Raw genomic sequence first — 23,932 nt, 5'->3', positions numbered from 1 at the left:
AACTCATAAATTTATTAAAAAAATATATTTGTTAATAATACTTTAATACAATTTTTTAATTGAATAAAAGTATTTTACTAATGGGAATATCCATTAACTTGTGTTCAAGTTGCTCCAGTCTTATCTAAAACATATTTTTTAGTCTCAGACAGTGACAATGCCTCAATAAATACCTCAAGTCTATAATCCATATTGGTTTTACCATCATAGGGGTCTTTAAATAAACTTTTGTTAAAGTTTATTGCTCCTTCGCATACTGTCATACCAAAACTATTAACATCATCAGTCACATCTTCTATTGTATAATATAATAAAATTTCCATCATTTTTTTACAAGGGTATTTCAGTATTTTACTACTGTAAGCAGTAGACATGACCCTCAAAGCCCATCTAAAAATTATTAATAGTAACTAACCTTTAAAGTGCTCCACTAATTAATACCTTCTTAACTTAGGAACATGAAGTGAAGCCTGTAAGGCTAAAAGGATTGGAAAATCCTGTATTAGTCTGCAATATCTTACATAATTGCCTCTAGTGTATAAAAGTGATAACATCAAAGCTTTTTCAACAATATCAGTCCTAAAATATTAGATTAACTCATAAAATTTGGCAATTATTGGATAAATTACCTCCATTTTTGGTTCAGATTGAGACATCTTGTTATTGCATCTTGATCCCCAATATTCAGTATCACATACAGTGCCTCAAATTGTGGCCTGTTTTTAATTAAATAGTCATTAAAGACGTGTTCATCATCTTTTGTCAGTTCATATTCATCATAGACAGTCAAAAGCCTTTTCAAACATTCCAGTAAGTGTTTATTGTTCAGGAAGTTGTCGAAAATGTTTAGGTCAACTCCATAAAGTCTAAAACATGTTTTGATTACATGTAATATTACCAAAATTAGTTGATAGTTTACCTAAAGCTGGCATAAGCATAAAATCGAATTATAGGCTGCAAAAGTGTGATTGTGTGGACAAGAGTCGCGTTCTGTACAATCATGTCCTGACGTATTGACCTTAGTCTGTCTGAAATGTAGTCGTAAGTGATGTTCCATGGCACAGCATCATTTGTGGCTACCCTACAACACTTTACATTTATAAAAAGTAAGTTTATGAAGTAATGGCTTACTCAGTAAATAAATAATGGATAGTGTGCAGTAAAACTTCCGGAGGTCTGATCAGTTTGGGGTTTTGCAACGATTTGCCTGCAGCCGATCTGCTGAATTCCTTCACCATTCGTGTCCTGTCAGCCTTTGGTATTTTATCTTTTTCAGTTCCGGGGACAATTTCTAATATGTGTAGTAGCTTTTGTTTCTCCCTTCTAATATATATAAATCAATCAAAGGATAATTTTGAAGTAATTTGGGTTTGAACTTACATTCGTATTTCTTCCTCTGGACACATTGTCATACATTTACCTGTCACATAATTATCCATGGTATTTTTGTTTTTATTGTTTTTTGTAAATTTAAAATGTTACGGCTTTTGTATAGTAAGTATTAAAATTGCCTACAATATATTTGTATTTGAAAAAGATAGAGGTTAGGTTTGTTGAGGTTATGTTGCAGCGTCCAAACAGAACAACGCTCCTGAGCAAATAATGAAATATGTCTATGTTGGGCCAATAATACACGTCATTTATGTTCAGCAATTTATTTTTTCAAAAAAATTAACAAAAATAAATCTTTCTAAACAATAAAAACAATTATTTAAGCAACAAACAACAATCAGTTCCAGGGTATTCAGGTAAGTTCAATTCGTACTTTTCCTGTAGCTTTGGCGGCACAAATCTGCCCCCCAAATAATGATATTTGCCTGTAAACTGTTTCGCACACAATTTGGGAGCCGTGAGGGAAATGAGCATTTCTGGCTTTATGCCGCCGTCTTCCGGCTCACCTTGTTCCACGTTCCAGCCACTTGGAATGTCAATACTGAAATAATTCATATCTTTATAAGTGCCCACAACAGTTTAACGTTTAATACCTTGCAACTGGAACTTTGGTAGACTTTAACAGTTCTATGACTGGTACAAAATCTGGTCGTACTGGAGGTTTAAAACTAAACCCGAACAGTGCATCCACAACCAAGCCGTATTTGGACGTAATTTCGCAGTCACTCGGCAATTTTTCTATAAAAGGTATATTCATGGCCACGCACTGGTGTGTTAAGTTGTGGTACAGAGGCTTGTCCGTCTTTTTCGGGTAATATAAGACGGGTTGATAGTTGAATAGTTTCAAATGTCGGGCGCACACCAATCCGTCTCCTCCGTTATTGCCCGGGCCGCAGCATATCAAGATTAGTTTGTCGCACAGCTTGTCGTGCGTGTAAGTTTTGGCTATTGCGGTGGCACAACTCAAACCGGCCAATTCCATCAGCTGGTCCACCGAATATTTATATTCGTTGAACAGTTCCACATCGATGTTTATCGCCTCCTCTTGGCCCAAGTACTTGACCATTTTCGATTTCGAAGTGATAAATCGCGAGAAGGACGAAAGGAGGGTCTGAAATGCATATTAAAAATAGAGTTGCGAAGTAATTGATGGAGGAAATATGTACTTTTCCTGTTGTTAAACGCATAAGTTTTATAGGTTAAAAATTTTGACACAACATAAACACAAATAGTTTTAGGCAACCCACTACACTACATTGGTGTTTCGGGGTTACATATTAGTACAAATTTAAATTTAATTTAAAAAATTAATAATAAAATTGTACTATTATTAGATATATCTTGTTGAAAAGTGTCTACTTACATAAAGCATTCTGGGGTGTATTTAATATTTACTTAAAAGTGTTAGTTGAACCTAAAATGTACAATAAATTCAAAAAAATTACTTACATCTTGATTATATTGTATAAACTACGTTTATGATTGGAATATACCTGTTTTAATATTTTTAAATGTAAATATAGATTGTTTTATCATTTTACAAACACAGGAAACAAGATATTTTCTGTAATAACAATGTGGTTTTGGCTTTTGTACGTCATTTTTAATCAAGCCTTGATTTATACGAGTTTCCTGTGTTAGAAATCGAATTGAAACAATTTCAATTAACGTCAGTTTAAGAAACAGGCAACGTTAACAATCGGCAATAGACGGTGGAAGCGTGAAAATGATTTATCAGTCGAATTCCCCGATAGCCGCGTTGGGCCATTGTAATCTTCGGAATGCACCGGGATAATTAGCTGGATTTAACCTGGAAGAGCATCGCAAGCGGGGGCTCTTTATTCAGTGCCCGGGCAAAGTTTGAAGTTACGCGAATTGTTTTGCAATTTGGTTTAAAACTGTTATCTCGACAGCCACACATCGGTTTAACCTAAGGCAGTGTGCTAGTCGGCTCGTATTTCATGTACGGTATAAAGGATTTGTATGGTAATATGTATCCTGGAAGGCTGTGCACTAGTTTCGACTACTGCATGTGTTGCAATAAGAAGTACTTATTCAGAGCAAGTTACCATCATAATATTTCAGTTGGCTTGAAGTACAATTGTAGCAAAGAACAAGAAATACCTCTAAAACTACTAATTACTGATTGCTGATTAATTTACTGATTGTCTGTTGATTGATTTACTGATTTACTGATTGATTTATTCATCTGCTGATTGATTTACTGATCTACTGATAGATTTACTGATCCACTGATTAATTTACTGATTTACTAATTTACTGATCTATTAATTGATTCACTGATTTACTGATTGAATAAAATGGTAATATATATCCTGAAAGGCTGTGGACTAGTGAACTGTTCCTGCAAGTGTTGCAATAAGTAGTACTGAGTCGCAGCATGTTACCTTCATAATATTTCAGTTGCCTTGAGGTACAATTATGACAAGAAAGAAAGAATACAAGTTGCCACATTACATAGATAAATGCAGGCAGTAATAATTACATAATTTTAATTGCACTGATGGTGAACTATGAATATCATTACAAATTTGGATGGTTGCCATAAAACGATCAAACTGAGCAATTAGTTGTAGCATCCCCAGTAATTATAATTAACAGCATATGCCAACCGTAATTATTGTATAGATGATAGTCGACTATCAAATTAATGCACTCATATACGAGGGTAGCTCCGGAAATGCCTGGTTTAACAAATATGTCACGGAGAATTTGGAAACAAGTATATATTTCATAACATGCATAACAGCTTCGAGGAACTACTTGTACTAGAATGGTTTGACTATACAAATTACCCAAGATGATAATAATTAATAAATTATTGCTATTAAAACTTGTGTAAAGTTTGATGTGGCTATTGTGAGAGAGATGGCGCTGTGAACATGTGTTAAGAATATGCAACCCATAACACAGAATTAATCTAATCTATATAATTCAGAAACTTTATACATTAAAATTTTTTTTTTTTTTTTGGAAATTGATGAGTATAGAGGATGTCTCTAGTTTCTGGGACGCTCTATGGACGTCCTTGGAACCTCTCTGTGTTATTTAGGTATTATATATTGTATAATATTATATCCAAACATCCCTCGTATCTTGGATGTGATACAATAGTTAATAACAAGAAACAAAATACATAGACATGAGGTAGAATAATAAATATTGATCGTGCATTAACACATTTCATTGTAATTGACTTCCATCTGAAATAATGATCACATTGTTTAAATATTTCTTGCAGGTTTGGGTTAATTTCTAATTCACAGTACAATTTAAATACGTCAGTGGGAACATCCTAATGGACCCATAATTAAATCAAGCAATTACCTGAAGGCGCATTAAATCCGAAAATATCCTCTTTAATGGCACGAGTTAAAAATGAAATTCCCAGTGGGATATTTTAATTAGAATGCCTGCCTACTTCATAAACACGAAATAACTAACGTTAAAAATTTGCGAGGGCAACTTGAGAGGGTTCATTTCTCAGGAACAGAATTACTGGCGTACAACAAAGTAAATAAATTATTTTCCCTTTTATTTTACAAATATAGATGGAAAATCAGCCGATAAACAACAATGTGCCGAACTTTGTTTTAAAGAAATATTTTTTCAGCTCATTAAAATCGACGCTTGTTATTGGAAACACTCATTTATTTTTGAGCTCCCGTAGGTTTGTTAAAGATTAAAAAAGTTTTAATTGGGAACATGTTGATTTATCTGTTCACTGTAAACAACGATAGCTCCACGTTTTTACAGCATTATGCTGGAAACGTAAAAACGTTAATGCCACTCGAAAAATTGAATTGATTTAAGTGGAAAACACATTTAAAAACAATTTACGCCGTCGAGTTAATTAGTGCAATTTGTGCCGCACGTCTTTGGTAACCGTCTAACGTGGTTTTTCCGTTTAAATAGTTCGTTTTTGCCGAAGTTGTGATTAATGTTTCCAATTTGAACATTCAGCGGTTGTGTAATCCATCAACTCCCGTTTTCTCACTTCGGGTAATACAATAATAACCCCGGTGAAGTTGATAACACGCACGGTTTTTCTCTCTTTTACCCGTTACGGGATTTTTGTTACCCTTATTAACTGAGCAACTCTTTCACCACGTGTTTTGGAGCTCGTTAAAATTCGCAGCATTAATGACGTAGTTAACAATGATTAGTGAGTTGAAACATCATTAAGGATATGCGCTTCCTTTAATGCCCGACCCACATTTAAAACTTAATCTTGCGGTTAGGTGGTTAAAGGGTGATCGTCATAGGCAATTTCAAATTATCAATGGACATTACCCTTTATGGTGGATATGAACGTTGACGCTTTTATGCTACATTTGCCACCTTAAAATGGTTCACGTTATTGCTTTACACTACGCCAACTTTTACATCATTTATTTCACAGTGAAAGTCTGTGAATAAGTGTTCTCTACGTTTATTCTATCTTTGTTTTGTTGCTCATAAAATTCATCATTATTTAACATATATTTTTTGGTTAAATATATGCAACCCATAACACATCATTAATCTAAATGTTATGTACTTAACAATAATAATAAAAATAAATGCTTTTAAAATGAATAATACTATTATAATAATTAATAAATTATCGCTATTAAAACTTGTGTAAACTTTGATGTGGCTATTGTGAGAGAGATGGTGTTGTAAATATGTGTTAAAAATATGCAACCCATAACACAGGATTAATCTAAATGTTAAGTACTTTCTATATAATTCAGATACTTTTTACACAAAAATTTTTATCATCAATTTATATATAATTTATTTTGTGTTGAGATTTGGAATGTCTAATAAATAAACTATTATTATTCAAAATTTTAAAGAAAATTCTCTAATAAAAATAAATGTTTTTAAATTAAATAATAATATTATAATAACTAAAAAATTCTTTTCAATTTTATGTAAATTTGAGAAAGAATTCAATAAAAAAATAATTAAAACAGTTTCTGAATTAAATAATAACATTATAATAGTTTATATAATGTTATAAAAGTACATTTTTTTAGATACAGCTTATTTTTTATTGAAGGCCACTTACTCGTATTTTTAAGCGGATTCCCAGCAAAGTACTAATTAAATTTGCACTTTGTTAGTCTTATCACAGACTACGGTCTTATAAAGAGATGATTAGCTCATCCACTGAGGTAATTTTTAATCGGGCATATTTAAAGTTATCCCCCCAGTAATGATATTTTTCCTGCAACGTTTTCCTATTAGTGTCGAAAGTTCCTTTGACGAAAGTTTGCAAATTTAAGTTTACTGATTACACAGTTAAAGTAAAAGTTTTAATTCCAAGACTGGATTAGAGGCAAGAACCTTTAATAACAGGATAGAGGAGGCCTTTAAATTTGTAGGCGGAATATGTTACACCTGAAAACTGGACGGGCGTTTCATCGATTGTCTGTAGGAAAGTAATTAAAGGCCGTAAATTAAAACGTTTAATAATCAGCACTTGAACGTTGTTGCCGACCATAAACACTTAATTGCTTCTTACAGCGTTCGAATCGTTAATTACGTTTTAAATCAATTAAAGTGAAAACAACCCCCGACAGTCCCTTAATGTTTTCCATTAATATTTAATACTAAGGAATCTTTCTATGAATACAAATGGATGAATAAAACGGCAATTGGGCCGACGACGCCGTTCATTTGTCGTAAGGACCTTAACGAGTGGCCCACTTCCCCGTTAACGATTATTATAAGCATTACACCCCCCCGAGGGCTTCAAATCGTGTTTACAACATATTCAGAAATCACCATTAGGTTAATTGGACGCGTTTTTTTCCAACCCTCCGTCGCTAATGTCGGCGGCATTTGCAATAATCGGGACCAGATTCCTGGACACAGCACGGATTGAGATAAGGCCCCGGGTACGGTCGGTGTTTTTATTCGATTTTACGATTGGCGCACGCTGCACAACTCAATTTGCCATAATGGACGTAATCCTGTTTCGGTGGATGTTTGTAAACGGGGAAAGTTTTTGCATCGGCGTTTTAATCATGCTCACCGGTCGGTGCTTGACTTTTACTGCGAAGATTTTTAATGAATTTCGCCCCCACACCGGCATCGGGCCACGTCCACTGTAAAAATTGTAAACGAAGGGGCACAATTGGGTGAGGGACGGGCGGAAATGATGCGATCCGAGACGGCGATAGGGGCGGGCAATAAATAAGGCGGCAATTCAATGTTATCAGCCGTATAATCGAGGCGCACCGCCGCCGATTTCAAAATAATCTCCGCGGAAAGAAAGATTTATTGGGGCGGACTAATGCACCCCCGACCGAATCCAATCCGCAGTCGGTTTAATTCGGAAGAACGTAGGTAATGATGAACTTATCTGCTTCTTGTTCCTCTCTTCGGGGGTTTGGAGTGAACAACGGTTTGCACTAGTGGAAATTTAAGGGTAAAAATAGAATTAGCAACCATTACCTGGGGGGGGGGCACGCGATCGTAAATTTAATTTAGCGGATATATTCAAAGAAATAATAACCCTTCATGTACTTTAAAATTATCGCGGCACTCTACACCACGACGTAACATTTCCGACCGATAATTCCGTCTGAGGCTTTCGTTATGTTTCACCGAGGCAGAAAAAAAAACCAAATGGATTACAATTTTCACGTAGGTAATAAATTCTAACAATTATAACGTCATAGTTTATTGCCGCATAATTCACATTTTTCTGTATTATGTAAATGCCATGAGGAAAACGTAGTTAGGCACGCGAAAATGTAATACAACTCCGGGAAATACCACAAAAAGCACTAGCACGAGAAATTTCGGAGATGATAAATCAAATAAAATGTGTATTAGCATATTTTTATTATTAATTACAATGTAATATTAAAAATAACCAACACAGTGAAAAGGAAAACTTCGAAGCTATAAGAAAATGCGCCTGGAACACTGATTGGTGCAGGATGTTTTCAAAAAAATGAGGAAATATTAAAGAAAATATAAAAATCAAGTAATCAGTAATCAGTAATCTGTAATTAGCAATCAGTAATCAGTAATTACTAAATAGTAGTCAGTAATCAGTTATCAGTAATCAGTTATGAATGGTCAGTAATAAATAATTAGTAATCAACAAATCAGTAAATTAGTAAGTCAATCAGTAAATCAGTAAATCAGTGAATCAATCAGTAAATCATTAAATAAGTAAATCAATAAATCAGTATTATCAATCAGTATGTCAGTAATTAGCAATTCAGTATCAGTATCAATAAATCAATCAGTAATTCAGTAATTTAATCAGTAAATCAATTGGTAAATTAGTAAATCAGTAGTGTCAGTGTATTAATCAATAAATCAACTGTACTCTCTGTAATTAGTAATTATCAGTTCAGGAACATATTAATCAATCAAACAATCAATAAATTAGTAAATTTATCAATAAAACAATAAATCAATTAATAAATTAGTAAATCAGTGGTATCAGTATATCAATCAATAAATAAATCTGTAGATCAGTAAATCAAGTGATCAGTAAATTAATCAATAAAATAATTGTAATTAAATAATCAATAAATTAATTCTTAAATTAGTAAATCAGTAACTGAACCTGTAATTAGTAATTATCAGTTCAGTAGTACTATATTAATCAATCAATATATCAGTAAAACAGTCAGTAAATCAGTAAATTAATCAATAAAACAGTAATTTAATCAGTAAATCAATTACTATATTAGTAACTCAGTATTACCAGTATATCAATCAATAAATCAATCTGTAGATCAGTAAATCAACGACCAAATCAATCAGTGATTCAGTGATTTAATCAGTAAATCAGTAAATTAATCATTAAATCGGTAAATTAATCAGTCATTCAATCATTAACACAATTGGTAATTAAATTAATCAATAAATTAATTCTTAAATTAGTAAATCGTAAATTAGTAATCATTAAATCGGTAAATTAAACAGTAATTTAATCATTAACACAATTGGTAATTAAATTAATCAATAAATTAATTCTTAAATTAGTAAATCAATAACTCAACCTGTAATTAGTAATTATCAGTTCAGTAGCACTATATTAATTAATAAATATATCAGTAAAACAGTCAGTAAATCAGTAAATTAATCAATAAAACAGTAATTTAATCAGTAAATCAATTGCTATATTAGTAAATCAGTATTACCAGTATATCAGTCAATAAATCAATCTGTAGATCAGTAAATCTACGACCAAATCAATCAGTGATTCAGTGATTTAATCAGTAAATCAGTAAATTAATCATTAAATCGGTAAATTAATCAGTCATTCAATCATTAACACAATTGGTAATTAAATTAATCAATAAATTAATTCTTAAATTAGTAAATCGTAAATTAGTAATCATTAAATCGGTAAATTAAACAGTAATTTAATCATTAACACAATTGGTAATTAAATTAATCAATAAATTAATTCTTAAATTAGTAAATCAATAACTCAACCTGTAATTAGTAATTATCAGTTCAGTAGCACTATATTAATTAATAAATATATCAGTAAAACAGTCAGTAAATCAGTAAATTAATCAATAAAACAGTAATTTAATCAGTAAATCAATTGCTATATTAGTAAATCAGTATTACCAGTATATCAGTCAATAAATCAATCTGTAGATCAGTAAATCTACGACCAAATCAATCAGTGATTCAGTGATTTAATCAGTAAATCAGTAAATTAATCATTAAATCGGTAAATTAATCAGTCATTCAATCATTAACACAATTGGTAATTAAATTAATCAATAAATTAATTCTTAAATTAGTAAATCGTAAATTAGTAATCATTAAATCGGTAAATTAAACAGTAATTTAATCATTAACACAATTGGTAATTAAATTAATCAATAAATTAATTCTTAAATTAGTAAATCAATAACTCAACCTGTAATTAGTAATTATCAGTTCAGTAGCACTATATTAATTAATAAATATATCAGTAAAACAGTCAGTAAATCAGTAAATTAATCAATAAAACAGTAATTTAATCAGTAAATCAATTGCTATATTAGTAAATCAGTATTACCAGTATATCAGTCAATAAATCAATCTATAGATCAGTAAATCTACGACCAAATCAATCAGTGATTCAGTGATTTAATCAGTAAATCAGTAAATTAATCATTAAATCGGTAAATTAATCAGTCATTCAATCATTAACACAATTGGTAATTAAATTAATCAATAAATTAATTCTTAAATTAGTAAATCGTAAATTAGTAATCATTAAATCGGTAAATTAAACAGTAATTTAATCATTAACACAATTGGTAATTAAATTAATCAATAAATTAATTCTTAAATTAGTAAATCAATAACTCAACCTGTAATTAGTAATTATCAGTTCAGTAGCACTATATTAATTAATAAATATATCAGTAAAACAGTCAGTAAATCAGTAAATTAATCAATAAAACAGTAATTTAATCAGTAAATCAATTGCTATATTAGTAAATCAGTATTACCAGTATATCAGTCAATAAATCAATCTATAGATCAGTAAATCTACGACCAAATCAATCAGTGATTCAGTGATTTAATCAGTAAATCAGTAAATTAATCATTAAATCGGTAAATTAATCAGTCATTCAATCATTAACACAATTGGTAATTAAATTAATCAATAAATTAATTCTTAAATTAGTAAATCAGTAACTCAACCTGTAATTAGTAATTATCAGTTCAGTAGCACTATATTAATTAATAAATATATCAGTAAAACAGTCAGTAAATTAGTAAATTAATCAACAAAACAGTAATTTAATCAGTAAATCAATTACTATATTAGTAAATCAGTATTACCAGTATATCAATCAATAAATCAATCTGTAGATCAGTTAATCAATGACCAAATCAATAAGAGATTCAGTGATTTAATCAGTAAATAAGTAAATTAATCATTAAATCGGTAAATTAATCAGTAATTTAATCATTAACACAATTGGTAAATTAGTATATCAATTAATAAATTAGTAAAACAATAAGTAAATCAGTAAATTAGTCAATTAATTATTAAAATTAGTTATAAAAAGAATTAGTAAATCAGTAATTCAATTAATAATTTACTATTGATATCATTTTAAAAACGATAATATTCTTACAAAATAAATTTACATCCATTAATAAAATATAATTTGACCTCAAGTTATAATTTAAATTTATCTTCCACGTTGAATAAATGCGGAACGAAGAACGTAAATATTGAATGAGAACTTTCACCGTGGCAAAGTCATAAACTACATTGTTTCCTTATTTCGCCCGTCATATAAGGTAAAAAGGCAGTATTTTTACATCTAAAGGAGGCATTAAAACAAAATAAGCCATAAAAATGTTTAGCCAGACTTTTTATGATCCGAAACTGGTGGAGTTCCGGTTGCCACACGAAATATTTATTATCAATTCGCCATTATTTGTTAGCACCATTAAGGGGATGAAAATGCTTTATATATATATATATATATATATATATATATATATATATATATATATATAAATTTATAAAATTAGAATTTGTGTGGGCAACGATTAAATTTTCAGGCTAATGGATGTTTAGTCAAAGTGATGGTTGTGTGAAATGCAATTTGGCCGGCTTCTGAAGGCGTTCTGGGGCCGTTACCGTCGGCCCCACATGAACTTCGCCGATAAGAAAAGGGTTTGGCTTCTGCCGGAGCAAGGAGTCGTTAAGTGTTCGTAACTATGTAGCAGAATTCCGAAGTGTCGGTGGTACAAGTAATAAATGCCGCTCCAACGTTTTTGTACACGTGTCAACGTGTATTAAATTAAATGCCACCCTTTATAAACTTTACTCGCATAAGGTATAAATTTGCGAAAGGAATTTGGTGGAGGTGGTGGTGGTGTTGGGAATATTTTGCGGGCGTCTGAAACAGCAGCACGGCAGCAGGAAAAATATGATCGGAAATGGACGTCCCCGTCGATAAATTCACGTGATATATGTATGTATATTGTCACCCCTAACAAAACCGAACGGCTTTTCTATATGACACAGTCCAATAACAAGCTAGTTTCCTGTGTTTTTATTATGTTTCGCTTCTCCATTCGCCCTTATTACATTCGCTTCACATTTGTATAAAATTTATTGTATGTGAATTATGGTCCGCAAAAACGGCGCACAAATGAAAAACGAAAAACCCATATATAATAATGTGTTTATATTCTGATGTGCAGTTTTATGGTTCGATGGGATATTAAATTTTCATAAAACTGTCACGTCTCTTCTTCTACAAGTTTACGTTGCAACTATTGCAAATATACGATCTTATTCCGTTTAAAACCAAAGTAAGTGTCGCTGTAAATTTCTCAACTACAGTGTAAAGTCAACTTTAAAAACTTAAATTGAATTTAAACACTCCTATTGTTTAAAAATTGTTACAAGTCTTACACAACTTTAACAGTATAAATATCTACAAATTTAATGAAAATTCCATTTATACAATTATAATGTGAGATAAATTTTACATATTATATTTCTATTTGTTAGTTGATAACTATTAAAACAATAAAATATATTATAGACAGCATAATGTAATAATATTATAATTAAAAGCTTTTTGGGTTGCGTAATATTAACTCAGATTCACAACGCCATCTTCCCCACGATAGTCACAACAGTTTAGACACTACAATTGAATTTGTGAGATTAATAATAGTATAAATACCAACAAATTTGATGAGAATTCCAATTATATGTGAAGTAAATTTTACATATTATATTTCTATTTGTGAGTTCACATCTATCAAAACAATAAAATACATTATAAACACCATAATGTAATAATATTACAATTATAAGCGTTTTGGGTTGCATAGTTTTAACACAGATTCACAACGCCATCTCTCCTACAATAGTCATAAACAATTTGTGCATGTTTAGACACTTAAATTGAATTTGAACAATCCAATTGTTTAAATGTTGTCCAAAAGTTTAACAAATTCAATGATAGGATTAACAATAGTATAAATACCGACAAATTTGATGAAAATTCCAATTATACGATTATAATGTGAAGTAAATTCTACATATTATATTTCTAGATTGAAAGTTCAGAACTATCAAATTAATAAAATACATTATAGATAATATAATGTAATAATATTACAATTATAAGTGTTCTGGGTTGCATAATTTGACAGATTCACAATTTGTGCAAATTTAGACACTTTGAATTGAATTTGAACAACCCTATTGCTTAAAAATTGTAGCTAGACTCACTACAACTTTAACAAATTCAATGATGGGCTTAATAACAGTATAAATACCGACAAATTTAATAAAAATTCCAATTGTATTTACAATTTCAAAACAATAAAGTATATTAGAGATAATATAATAATAAATTATAAGTGTTTTGACCTTTGGTCAATTATAAGTATTATGGGTTGCATAATTTTATCATAGATTGAAAACGCCATCTCTCTGAGCATAGCTAAATACAACCTGTACAGGTATCTTTATTAATTTGCTAGCAAACTTTTATTTTGTATATAATAATTTATTAGTTTTGCTAGTAACAATTAATGAATTTTAAATAATTAATTAATTAAAAAAACATTGTAATTTCACAAATTAACAGGTTGCACCGTATATTAATTTATAGGTTTAGTTTCCTTCGGCTCCATTTGAGCTCCTTTATGCTAATGACATGTGTGATTGGTGTTTAACATGGCAAATACATTGGTCCATTTCACGTGTAAGCAATTTGAATTTAATTTCGTGTTATCTAAGTAATGAGGCATTGATATATTGTAATTATTAATGTACAAAGTAAATGTATATGTGTCTATATCACACATTATTATTGTTAAAATTGTTTCAACCAACATCGAATGTGCAACAATGAAATTAATTTAACAGACTTCAAACGGCGACTACGATGATTTCAATATTGGAAGAAATCTCAATATTTTGTGCACGTCTCAAGATTTCAAATGTATATGGCATTTCTCAAATATTAAAATGCAGTTACAGAAATCCACTGACGTTTAATATTTGGTACTTCACATTTTTCTCCAAATCTGTCACGGCAAAACTATTTCCAACAATTACAAACAAAAACCGTTTTCGTATTTACAATATTCTAACAGTTGAGGCATATGCAATATGTCGCCACAAATATCCAGAGTAAATCCAGATATTTGCATTGATATAGGAAACATTTTATGTAAGAATTCGGGGTGGTATTTACATTTCTTTGAAATTTAATACTTGTCCGTGGAATGAAGCCGGTCCATGCGAATTTAATTTGCATGCAAATCACTGATTCCATGAACAAAGTCATTTTGATGAAATAGTTCGTTGTCTAAAAGCTAAAACGTAATGAAAATCGGTTGTTTGTGGTAATATTGTCGAACTTAACATTAAATCATTATGGGCGAATAAGTTAGTTTTTCGAATAATATTTCAGTCACGAATTCCACACAATTCCAATTACAAAATGGTTTTATTGCCTTTTCGATTCTGTTTCGAGCGCCATCCCCTCAATATGTCTTCAATTTAAAAGTATTTTGAAAGTTTCGGGATCCGGCACAAATTTACATAAGGTTGGGGAAGTGATATAAGTTTCATATGCTGCTCCGCACCTTGAACTGGAAACTTGTCTGAAATTTGTACAAATTTTAAAGTAATATCACTTGAGTTTCTTTTAAATTTTTCTGTGTGCAAAACCGAGCTATATTACTTTAAAATTGTCACTCATAAAACTGTTAGTAGCTTGATGTAGAACCTTCATTTCACATATTGATTAACGGCAGTTTAATTTTAAAAAAATACTCAGCTTTTAACATGCATAACTTATCATTCTATACAGCTACAAATTACTCTCAAACACAAATATATTTTTATCACGTTATTTAACTACTAATTACTTTCATTGTTTTGATATTTGTGCCCTTGTGAACAGAATTTAAGTAATCTTAAACCTGCACATTGTGGCTACTGTGTCAAAGATGGTGTTGAGAACGTATGTTAAAAGTATGCAACCCATTATACTTATAATTAAACAAAATGATACTTTTAAGATAAAATTATGCAACACAAGTTACATATATGTAATGTAACAATTAGATTCTAATAAAACTAATGGAAATTAAGTATTAAATAAATTTTGCCACAATAAAGAAACCTACATGGTTTGTATAGATCTATATTAGATAGAATGTGCTGTGAACACATGTTAAATAGTTTAAAAGGAACGTTTAAAAATTTAATTAAGTTATTTTACCTAAATTTGCGTACAAAAACATCAGAATTAAATCAACTAACATAACTAATAAATCATTAAATACAATATAAAATTTAGCTAGCAAATTAATACAGATACCTGTACAGGTTGAGTGTAACTAGTGCCTAAACAGATTCGCAACTATATTTAAGTTATGCAACCCATAATGCATACTTAACATAATACTAATATTGCTATTGTCGGATAGATGGTGCTGTGAACAATTGTTGAAAGTATGCAACACAGGTTTCATATATGTAATGATATTATATGAATAGGCGGGAGTTTCAAAATATCTTATTATATTATTTAACAGCAAAGTGGCCTTTCAATAAAAAAATTTGCAGTTCTTGGGTAGTTTCCAAACGATTCGGAGACAAAATACGAAAAAACTGCAAGGACAGGCATCCGAAATGGTTATATAAAAATCGCATAAATAACATCCCGCCATAAAAACCGTGTGATTTGAAGATAAATTCCGGAACATATGTGATAAACGTTTCAGAAACAGCGGTCATAAGTGTCTGTTACGCAAACCCAATCTGAATTCCGCCACCGGAATAACTTATATTTTCATGGCACGTATATATCCGGCAAAGGTGCTCCACCTCCAGATATATCGTTCCACTTTGAATTGCACACTCAGCGATTTCGGGGGCTGAGAAGGGAAAAAAATCATTCCGTGACAACGGTAAACATGAACTTTGTGCTGCGGCGGCACACAGAATGGGATGGCGTTTTTATTTACGTCATCCCCTTTTCGACGTCGCGGCTCAAAAGGCTTAAAATATTAAAAGGACCACTCGAATGATCTAATTACTGGCTCAGCCGCAGATTTCGGTTGGCCCTAAAATTTAAGCTGCCTCGCATCAAATTGATACATGGTCTCCTCCCAGCCACCATCTTCGACTAAGAGATTTTCGATGGACATTACTTTCCAGTAAAGTGTGATAACAGTTTTGCCAATAACAGTTTTATCGAGATGAAATGGGAAGATGTATGAAGGAGTACAGTCATTGAGAATACATTAGTCTTTACTGCCGTCGCAGGATGTGCTATTAGTTCTAAAAGTTTTTGAAGCGAATAATGCTTGCTCATACTTTTTGTGAGAGATTGCTCCGAAATAATTTATCGAATTGTCGTTCTGTTCGAGAAATATAACGTTATCCCAGTTTGTGGCCAACATTATGGAGTTTATCACTGAAGCTCCCGAAATACGAAATTACTTACCTGGAATTTTGTGAATATTTATCAGTCGGATTTAGCTATTGTCGGATAGATGGTGCTGTGAACAATCGTTAAAAGTATGCAACACAGGTTTCATATATGTAATGATAACATTAAATGAAACAAACATTTTTTTGTTATTGTCTCGTTCAGAATTTAGTGGTGCTGTAGAAAATGCTTTCAGCTCCATCATTCATCAAAACGTCCGTCCCCGAGCGAAATCCCTTTAACAAAACATCCAAACATTAGCCCATTGTCTCAGGAGATTGTTTGGAAAGCATGTTCCGCTAATCAGATTTTTTACGTTATCTTTGAATACATTACCATCTTTACGAAGCACTTAGGCAAGCGTCCCGGCACAGCATCTCCCGCTGCAAAATTAATTCGAGTTAAGACGGCGTACCTAAGTGAAAGGCGAAATTGGCCTCCTCCCGTTCGTTCTCTTTGTATCGGACGATCGTGTTTACAGCCCCCTTCAGTGTGTACCATCAGCATTTCAACATTTTAATTAGTCGACTGTAACAAAGAAACTACAATTAAACCCTCACGTCATAATGAACGTTAAAAACGTTGCAGCGATTCAGGTCAAGCTGTCGCTCACGTCCCACTGGCAAGGATTGGGAGGGTGGGAATGCAAGGCGGGTGCTTTTGTTCGCGTATGCGGGGATTCATTAACATTCGGGTCGGATTTTATAATTGAATCGGCGTCGTATGGATTCGTGGGCTTCGTCCTGTTTATCAACACATCCAGATCTTGTGTACGTTTTAATGAGCAGTAACGTCGGATTGTGCAAAGTTTTCTTCATTATTCAACGGTACAGATGCACGTGTGGTTGGATTACAGGTGAAATTGTGTTTCGCGAAGTACAAACCTACCCGGCTAATTGGAAAGCTGCCCTTGTAGTATTATAATGGCAAATGTATTCAAATTTATACGGGAATCAGTGACACGACACTAACAACATTAACATACAAGGTAGCCTGACCAAATAGAAGGGCAAATAATTGTATTTTGGCATCCACATATCATCCATTTTTTATTAATTAGTTCTCCCGGGTCAGAATAACTATCCAGACAATAAAATATACATGTAAGTGTTTTGGGTTGTATAATTGTGACACAGATTCACAACGCCATCTCTTTTATTTATTAATTTGCATAAACAATAAAATATATTATAAATTGTATAATGTGTATATGAGTAAAATACCTGAAGTTATATGAAAACTATCCAAACAATGAAATATACATATGAGTGTTTTGGGTTGCATAGTTGTAACACAGATTTACAACGCCATCTCTTTGAGCATAGCTACATACTCTTATAACTTATACAGGTATCTTTATTAATTTGCATAAACAATAATATATATATATATATATATATATATATATATATATATATATATATCTATATATATATATATATATAAACTATCCAAAATTTTTATTAATTACAAGTATTGTGGGTTATTTTGAATTTACCACCAATTTAAAGTTGGAGATTCTGCCAACTTTAAGTAAACACATAAAAGATGAGGGACTCAAATAAATTCCACATCACATTCTGTAATTGTTGATTTATTGACTAAATCTAAAATGAAACACTCAAATTTGTTATAGGGAATTAAATTATCAAGATGAATAGATAATCAGAAAGTCTGAAACTCTAAACTTTATATACGTATATCCAATTTACATGGATGGCAAAGTTTATACGTCTATTTAGAACGTAGTTGTTTTGTAATTCACGTGGCAAATAGAAATTAATTGAACTAACCTTCGTTAATCTATCTTTATTAACTTAAGAGGATTGTAGTTATGAATTGAGCATTAAAAAGTTGCATGTTGTTGCTGCAGATTTATCCAAAGAGGGATGCTTTAAAAGTTAAACTTCATACACATTAATTCGGATGTTTGAAAGGAAAATATTAACTTTGATATACACCAGTGTCTTTTATTTCTTTCAAGTTGTAAAAAGTTAAGTGATTTTATCCATTTGAATGAAGCCTTTTTTGATTTGTCGTTCATTACAAGTTTTATCTGAACTGTTAACTTAAAGTAAAATTTAAACATCAAAAGATACTTACTATTATAAAATTGATTTAGGAATCTTTCTAAAAACGTGCCTCATTGCTTTGTGACGTAAGTTTCGTGTCCCCTTTTATTATATAAAATAAATTTTAATTGGAAAAAAGATGATGTGAGACTTGAAGAGTTTCCTAATAGGTATATTCTGGTGACTCGTTGCTATTCAGGAGTTTCAGATCAATCTGAAGTTAAGTACCAATATTTATTACTGAACGCAAATCTGATATTGGAATCAACCGGGAATAATAATGCTCGGACTATTGTCCCGAGCAGTTTCGAATTTTCGTTCTCGTTTTCCCTGGCAACCATTTTCAATATATACTACATACGTACCCGGCTTGACTTTCCGACTTTTTACTACCCTTATCGGTCGGAATCGGGATTTTCATCCACTACACAAATTTTCTTCATCACCATAATGGTGAATGGGCGACCGTTTCAATCTCCAACCCGGATGTACGTGCATTCAATCAGCCATCCCCTTTTTATCCCGCCCGATATTTTCAATGGAGGCCGCAATATTTGTTTTAAAGCATCAAGAAACGAGAAAATTGTTTAGTAATCTGCGCTACGTACACACATTAACTAGGCAGGTTAAAGGGGGAGAACAAAAATCCCCTAATTTAATTTCTCAAGTTTATTTTGGCGTGTACTTTATCCTCCATAAAAGGGCATAGCTAATGTAAGTCAAGAGTTACCCGGGATTCCACCTTTATTGTCTGCCTAGCTCGGCAAACGCAAATTCTCCCATCGGCTCAGACGCCGGTGCTTCACACTCTGTCGATCGGCGACGGAAAACTAATGATCCAAACTTTAAACGGGGGAGAGAAAAACAACGGTAATTTTTCATGAAATCTCTGAATTATTGCGTTATAGGCATGAAAAATCCGACGTCGCTTCGGATTTCCACTCTTCGCCAATTACGTTTTTATGGGTATTCATCTTTGCTACGGAATATGGAGGATGGTCTTTAGACAAATATTATATTATAATTATTTGTTTTGATAAACTGTATACTGACGTTTAAATATTCCTGCTTGGCTCAGCTTTGTTTTTTAAAGTTATAAATTGACTGTCAGTAGTTAATCTGTCATTTTTTAGGTTAGGTTTCTTCTATTTAGGCCACAGAGAGTTGATTGGTCTTATTCTTATGTGTTCAAGGCATCATTGTCTCTTTAGATTTTTAACCATATAAACTTACTTTTATGAGATAGTGGAACAAGATACTTAAACTTATTCTTTGAGGATATAAGTCAACTGTCAGTAGTTCATCCGTCATTGTTTAGGTTAGGTTAGGTTTCTTCTATTTAGGACACAGATGTATTTAGAGTTGATTGGTCGTCCTTCTTATGTGTTCAAGGCATCATTGTCTCTTTAGATTTTTAACCATATAAACTTACTTTTATGAGACAGTGGAACAAGATACTTAAACTTATTCTTTGAGGATATAAGTAAACTGTCAGTAGTTCATCTGTCATTGTTTAGGTTAGGTTAGGTTTCTTCTATTTAGGACACAGATGTAAGTAGAGTTGATTGGTCGTCCTTCTTATGTGTTCAAGGCATCAATGTCTCTTTAGATTTTTAACCATATAAACGTACTTTTATGATAAAGTGGAACAAGATACTTAGACTTATTCTTTGAGGATATAAGTAAACTGTCAGTAGTTCATCTGTCATTGTTTAGGTTAGGTTAGGTTTCTTCTATTTAGGACACAGATGTATTTAGAGTTGATTGGTCGTCCTTCTTATGTGTCCAAGGCATCAATGTCTCTTTAGATTTTTAACCACATAAACTTACTTTTATGATAAAATGAAACAAGATACTTAGACTTATTCTTTAAGGATATAAGTAAACTGTCAGTAGTTCATCTGTCATTGTTTAGGTTAGGTTAGGTTTCTTCTATTTAGGACACAGATGTAAGTAGAGTTAATTGGTCGTCCTTCTTATGTGTTCAAGGCATCAATGTCTCTTTAGATTTTTAACCACATAAATTTACTTTTATGATAAAATGAAACAAGATACTTAGACTTATTCTTTAAGGATATAAGTAAACTGTCAGTAGTTCATCTGTCATTGTTTAGGTTAGGTTAGGTTTCTTCTATTTAGGACACAGATGTATTTAGAGTTGATTGGTCGTCCTTCTTATGTGTTCAAGGCATCATTGTCTCTTTAGATTTTTAACCATATAAACTTACTTTTATGAGACAGTGGAACAAGATACTTAAACTTATTCTTTGAGGATATAAGTAAACTGTCAGTAGTTCATCTGTCATTGTTTAGGTTAGGTTAGGTTTCTTCTATTTAGGACACAGATGTAAGTAGAGTTGATTGGTCGTCCTTCTTATGTGTTCAAGGCATCAATGTCTCTTTAGATTTTTAACCATATAAACGTACTTTTATGATAAAGTGGAACAAGATACTTAGACTTATTCTTTGAGGATATAAGTAAACTGTCAGTAGTTCATCTGTCATTGTTTAGGTTAGGTTAGGTTTCTTCTATTTAGGACACAGATGTATTTAGAGATGATTGGTCGTCCTTCTTATGTGTTCAAGGCATCATTGTCTCATTAGATTTTTAACCACATAAACTTATTTTTATGATAAAGTGGAACAAGATACTCAGACTTATTTTTTGAGGTTATAAGTAAACTGTCAGTAGTTCATCTGCCATTGTTTAGGTTAGGTTAGGTTTCTTCTATTTAGGACACAGATGTAAGTAGAGTTGATTGGTTGTCCTTCTTATGTGTTCAAGGCATCATTGTCTCTTTAGATTTTTAACCATATAACCTTACTTTTATGATAATGTGGTTATCTTTGTTTCTGTAGATTTTTAGCTACATAACCTTACTTTTATAATATTGTGGAAGATTACTTGTTTCTTTTAAGTTAATGTTGTTGTTAAAGTGAATTGAGATATTTTATGGATTTTTCTATTTTAAGTATAAAGTAACTCATTAATTCAATTCAAGATTAAAATAATGCGGAAGCTTTAACTCTATAATTATAATTATCTCTCCTGATTAATGTCTATACTCCGAGATAGAGTCAATATGGAAGACAATGGACAAATGGAGTACAATTATGGAGGAAATAATGATCGACGTATCTTGTTCCTTTCTCCTGAATGAGTAACTAACTAATTTACCTTGCTGATAACTGATACATGTTAAATTTCCACCACTATAGCTGTATTCAGTGCCTTTGTTGTCAGGTAATAAATCGTGGTTATTAATAATTAAAGAGGTAGTATGCGTTACAGACATTTATCATCTTCCAAACTTAATGGAAGGATTTAATATCAAACAAATAATTTAATCAACGGCAAGCTCGAATTTGTTTCCCGTTCCAGTTTAGTTAAAATATTGCGTCCGGGGAAAATCAATGTTATTCGCTCGAAAAGTGAAATTAATTTATGGAAATATGCAAATATTAAAGTACACAACCCTCCGTAAACATTCTTGACATTCCCCGCATAAATTGACAAAAACTTTGACACAACCGTCTTGTCGGAAAATGAAAGACGGGAAAAAAAAAGCTGCCGACAATATTTGCAGAACAATGGAGTTAATTTCTTTGGAAAGTATTTCCTGTGCACTCCACTTAAAAATCCCTTAAAATTAAACTTGTACGTCGGAGGCGGTGGAAATGTAAAAACTTCATGCTGCCTCTGGATTATGTTCCGGGCCCGGAGTTTCTTTGTCATTCACATCGTCTCATTTTCAGCTGCGCCGTGTTGATTTATATTTTAATTTTTGCCCCGGCTGTCCTGAAAGTGTGAAAGGAGTCGATCAGCCGTTCAAATCGTGTTATTTATACGGGATCAGCGAAAATCATTGTGTAGGCTAATTCATTACATTGTTGGCGCTCCAAACCTCTACAATCTGTAGCCCATAAATAATTTTACGATTCGTAGTAACCTCTAAACTCCAAGCACCATAAAACTCGAACCAGATTTCACTTAAATGAATTACGTCTGCACGAAATGTACACCAACAAAGTGCCCCGTTTATAATTAATAGTTTTCTTTTGTTGCGGCATAATCGTAAAAACGACAAAGGTAAATGCAAACTGCAACACAAAATAAATTAGCCGCGAGAACAAGCCGTAAGATTAACTGTTTTTCACGTCGCCGGATCGAACGGGTGAATCCCCGGAGCGGAGCCCTTAACGCACACGATCTAAACCGGCACATTCCGGATGCTGGGGCTTCCAGGTGCGACGAGATATATTGTTATCAGGTTCGCTGATGTTTCTTTCGCTGAGAAATCCACTAACTAGGTTTTTTCCTGGGAAAAACGTGAGGGGTGGGTGTTTATAAATTGTTAAGGCAACAATACTCGTTTGTTACCAGTTGCTCAACCTAAATTCTTACGTTCTCATCTCTTAGTTACGTCTATTAATTAATACGTAGGAAGTACCATTCATGTTGGCTTATTAAATATAAATTGTGTCTTCGCCCTTCTTACGTTCTTTTATCCTTATTCCGACCCCCCGAAATGGATTGTTTAACATATACATTCCGTCAATTTGTATAAAAGCAAGTTCGGCAATGCCAAGTGTCATATAAGATATTTTTCCTCGGTGTATTTGCATAATCCGCGTCTCCATCCCTTTCTCATCCTTTCTTTTAGCACGTTCTTTGCGACGTTCCCATTGCCCGCTTTTATCTCCTTTATGGTTTCTGGAGAGAATAATAAACCGTCGGAACGGGATGAATAAAATTATAAACGATTAAGTCAATTTTCTTACCTACGGACGTCTCACGACGGAACAGAAACAACGAACGTAATTTATGCGTAACCGTAATCCAATATACGTCCGGATCAATTTGTATTTTGATACGGAAAAAGTACAGTTTAATGCATTAAACTTCAAATACAATTTTTGTTTTGATGGAGCTGAGAGTAATGTAGATTTGGGTCACAGAATATTTTATATTTTAGACAGTGC

General features: G+C 32.1%; 2 protein-coding genes across 4 annotated transcripts; both read right to left on the bottom strand.

The window, feature by feature from the left end:
- Positions 1–6: 6 nt before the first annotated feature.
- Positions 7–1,561, bottom strand: LOC109605390 (germinal-center associated nuclear protein). The gene is made up of 7 exons (XM_049964163.1): positions 1,381–1,561; positions 1,132–1,323; positions 920–1,081; positions 630–866; positions 442–579; positions 174–390; positions 7–124 (listed from the first exon to the last, which is right to left on the bottom strand). The coding sequence occupies exons 1-7, from the start codon at positions 1,437–1,439 to the stop codon at positions 56–58; spliced, it is 1,074 nt and encodes a 357-aa protein (XP_049820120.1). The 5' UTR covers positions 1,440–1,561; the 3' UTR covers positions 7–55.
- Positions 1,562–1,639: 78 nt separating this feature from the next.
- LOC109605393 (NAD(P)H-hydrate epimerase) lies at positions 1,640–17,405 on the bottom strand. 3 transcript variants are annotated; one of them, XM_049964173.1, is made up of 4 exons: positions 17,293–17,405; positions 2,756–2,806; positions 1,986–2,503; positions 1,640–1,933 (listed from the first exon to the last, which is right to left on the bottom strand). In XM_049964173.1, exons 2-4 carry the CDS (start codon positions 2,762–2,764, stop codon positions 1,708–1,710), a joined length of 753 nt encoding a protein of 250 aa, XP_049820130.1. In that variant the 5' UTR covers positions 2,765–2,806; positions 17,293–17,405; the 3' UTR covers positions 1,640–1,707. The 3 variants fall into 3 exon arrangements, with proteins under 3 accessions (XP_049820130.1, XP_049820129.1, XP_019877522.2); XM_049964172.1 differs by lacking the exon at positions 17,293–17,405 and having other exon boundaries at positions 2,756–2,890; XM_020021963.2 differs by lacking the exons at positions 2,756–2,806; positions 17,293–17,405 and adding an exon at positions 2,559–2,643.
- Positions 17,406–23,932: the final 6,527 nt, after the last annotated feature.

Source organism: Aethina tumida, chromosome 3 (assembly GCF_024364675.1).
Source record: "Aethina tumida isolate Nest 87 chromosome 3, icAetTumi1.1, whole genome shotgun sequence".
NCBI lineage: Eukaryota > Metazoa > Arthropoda > Insecta > Coleoptera > Nitidulidae > Aethina > Aethina tumida.
This window is presented reverse-complemented; position numbering and strand designations above follow the sequence as displayed.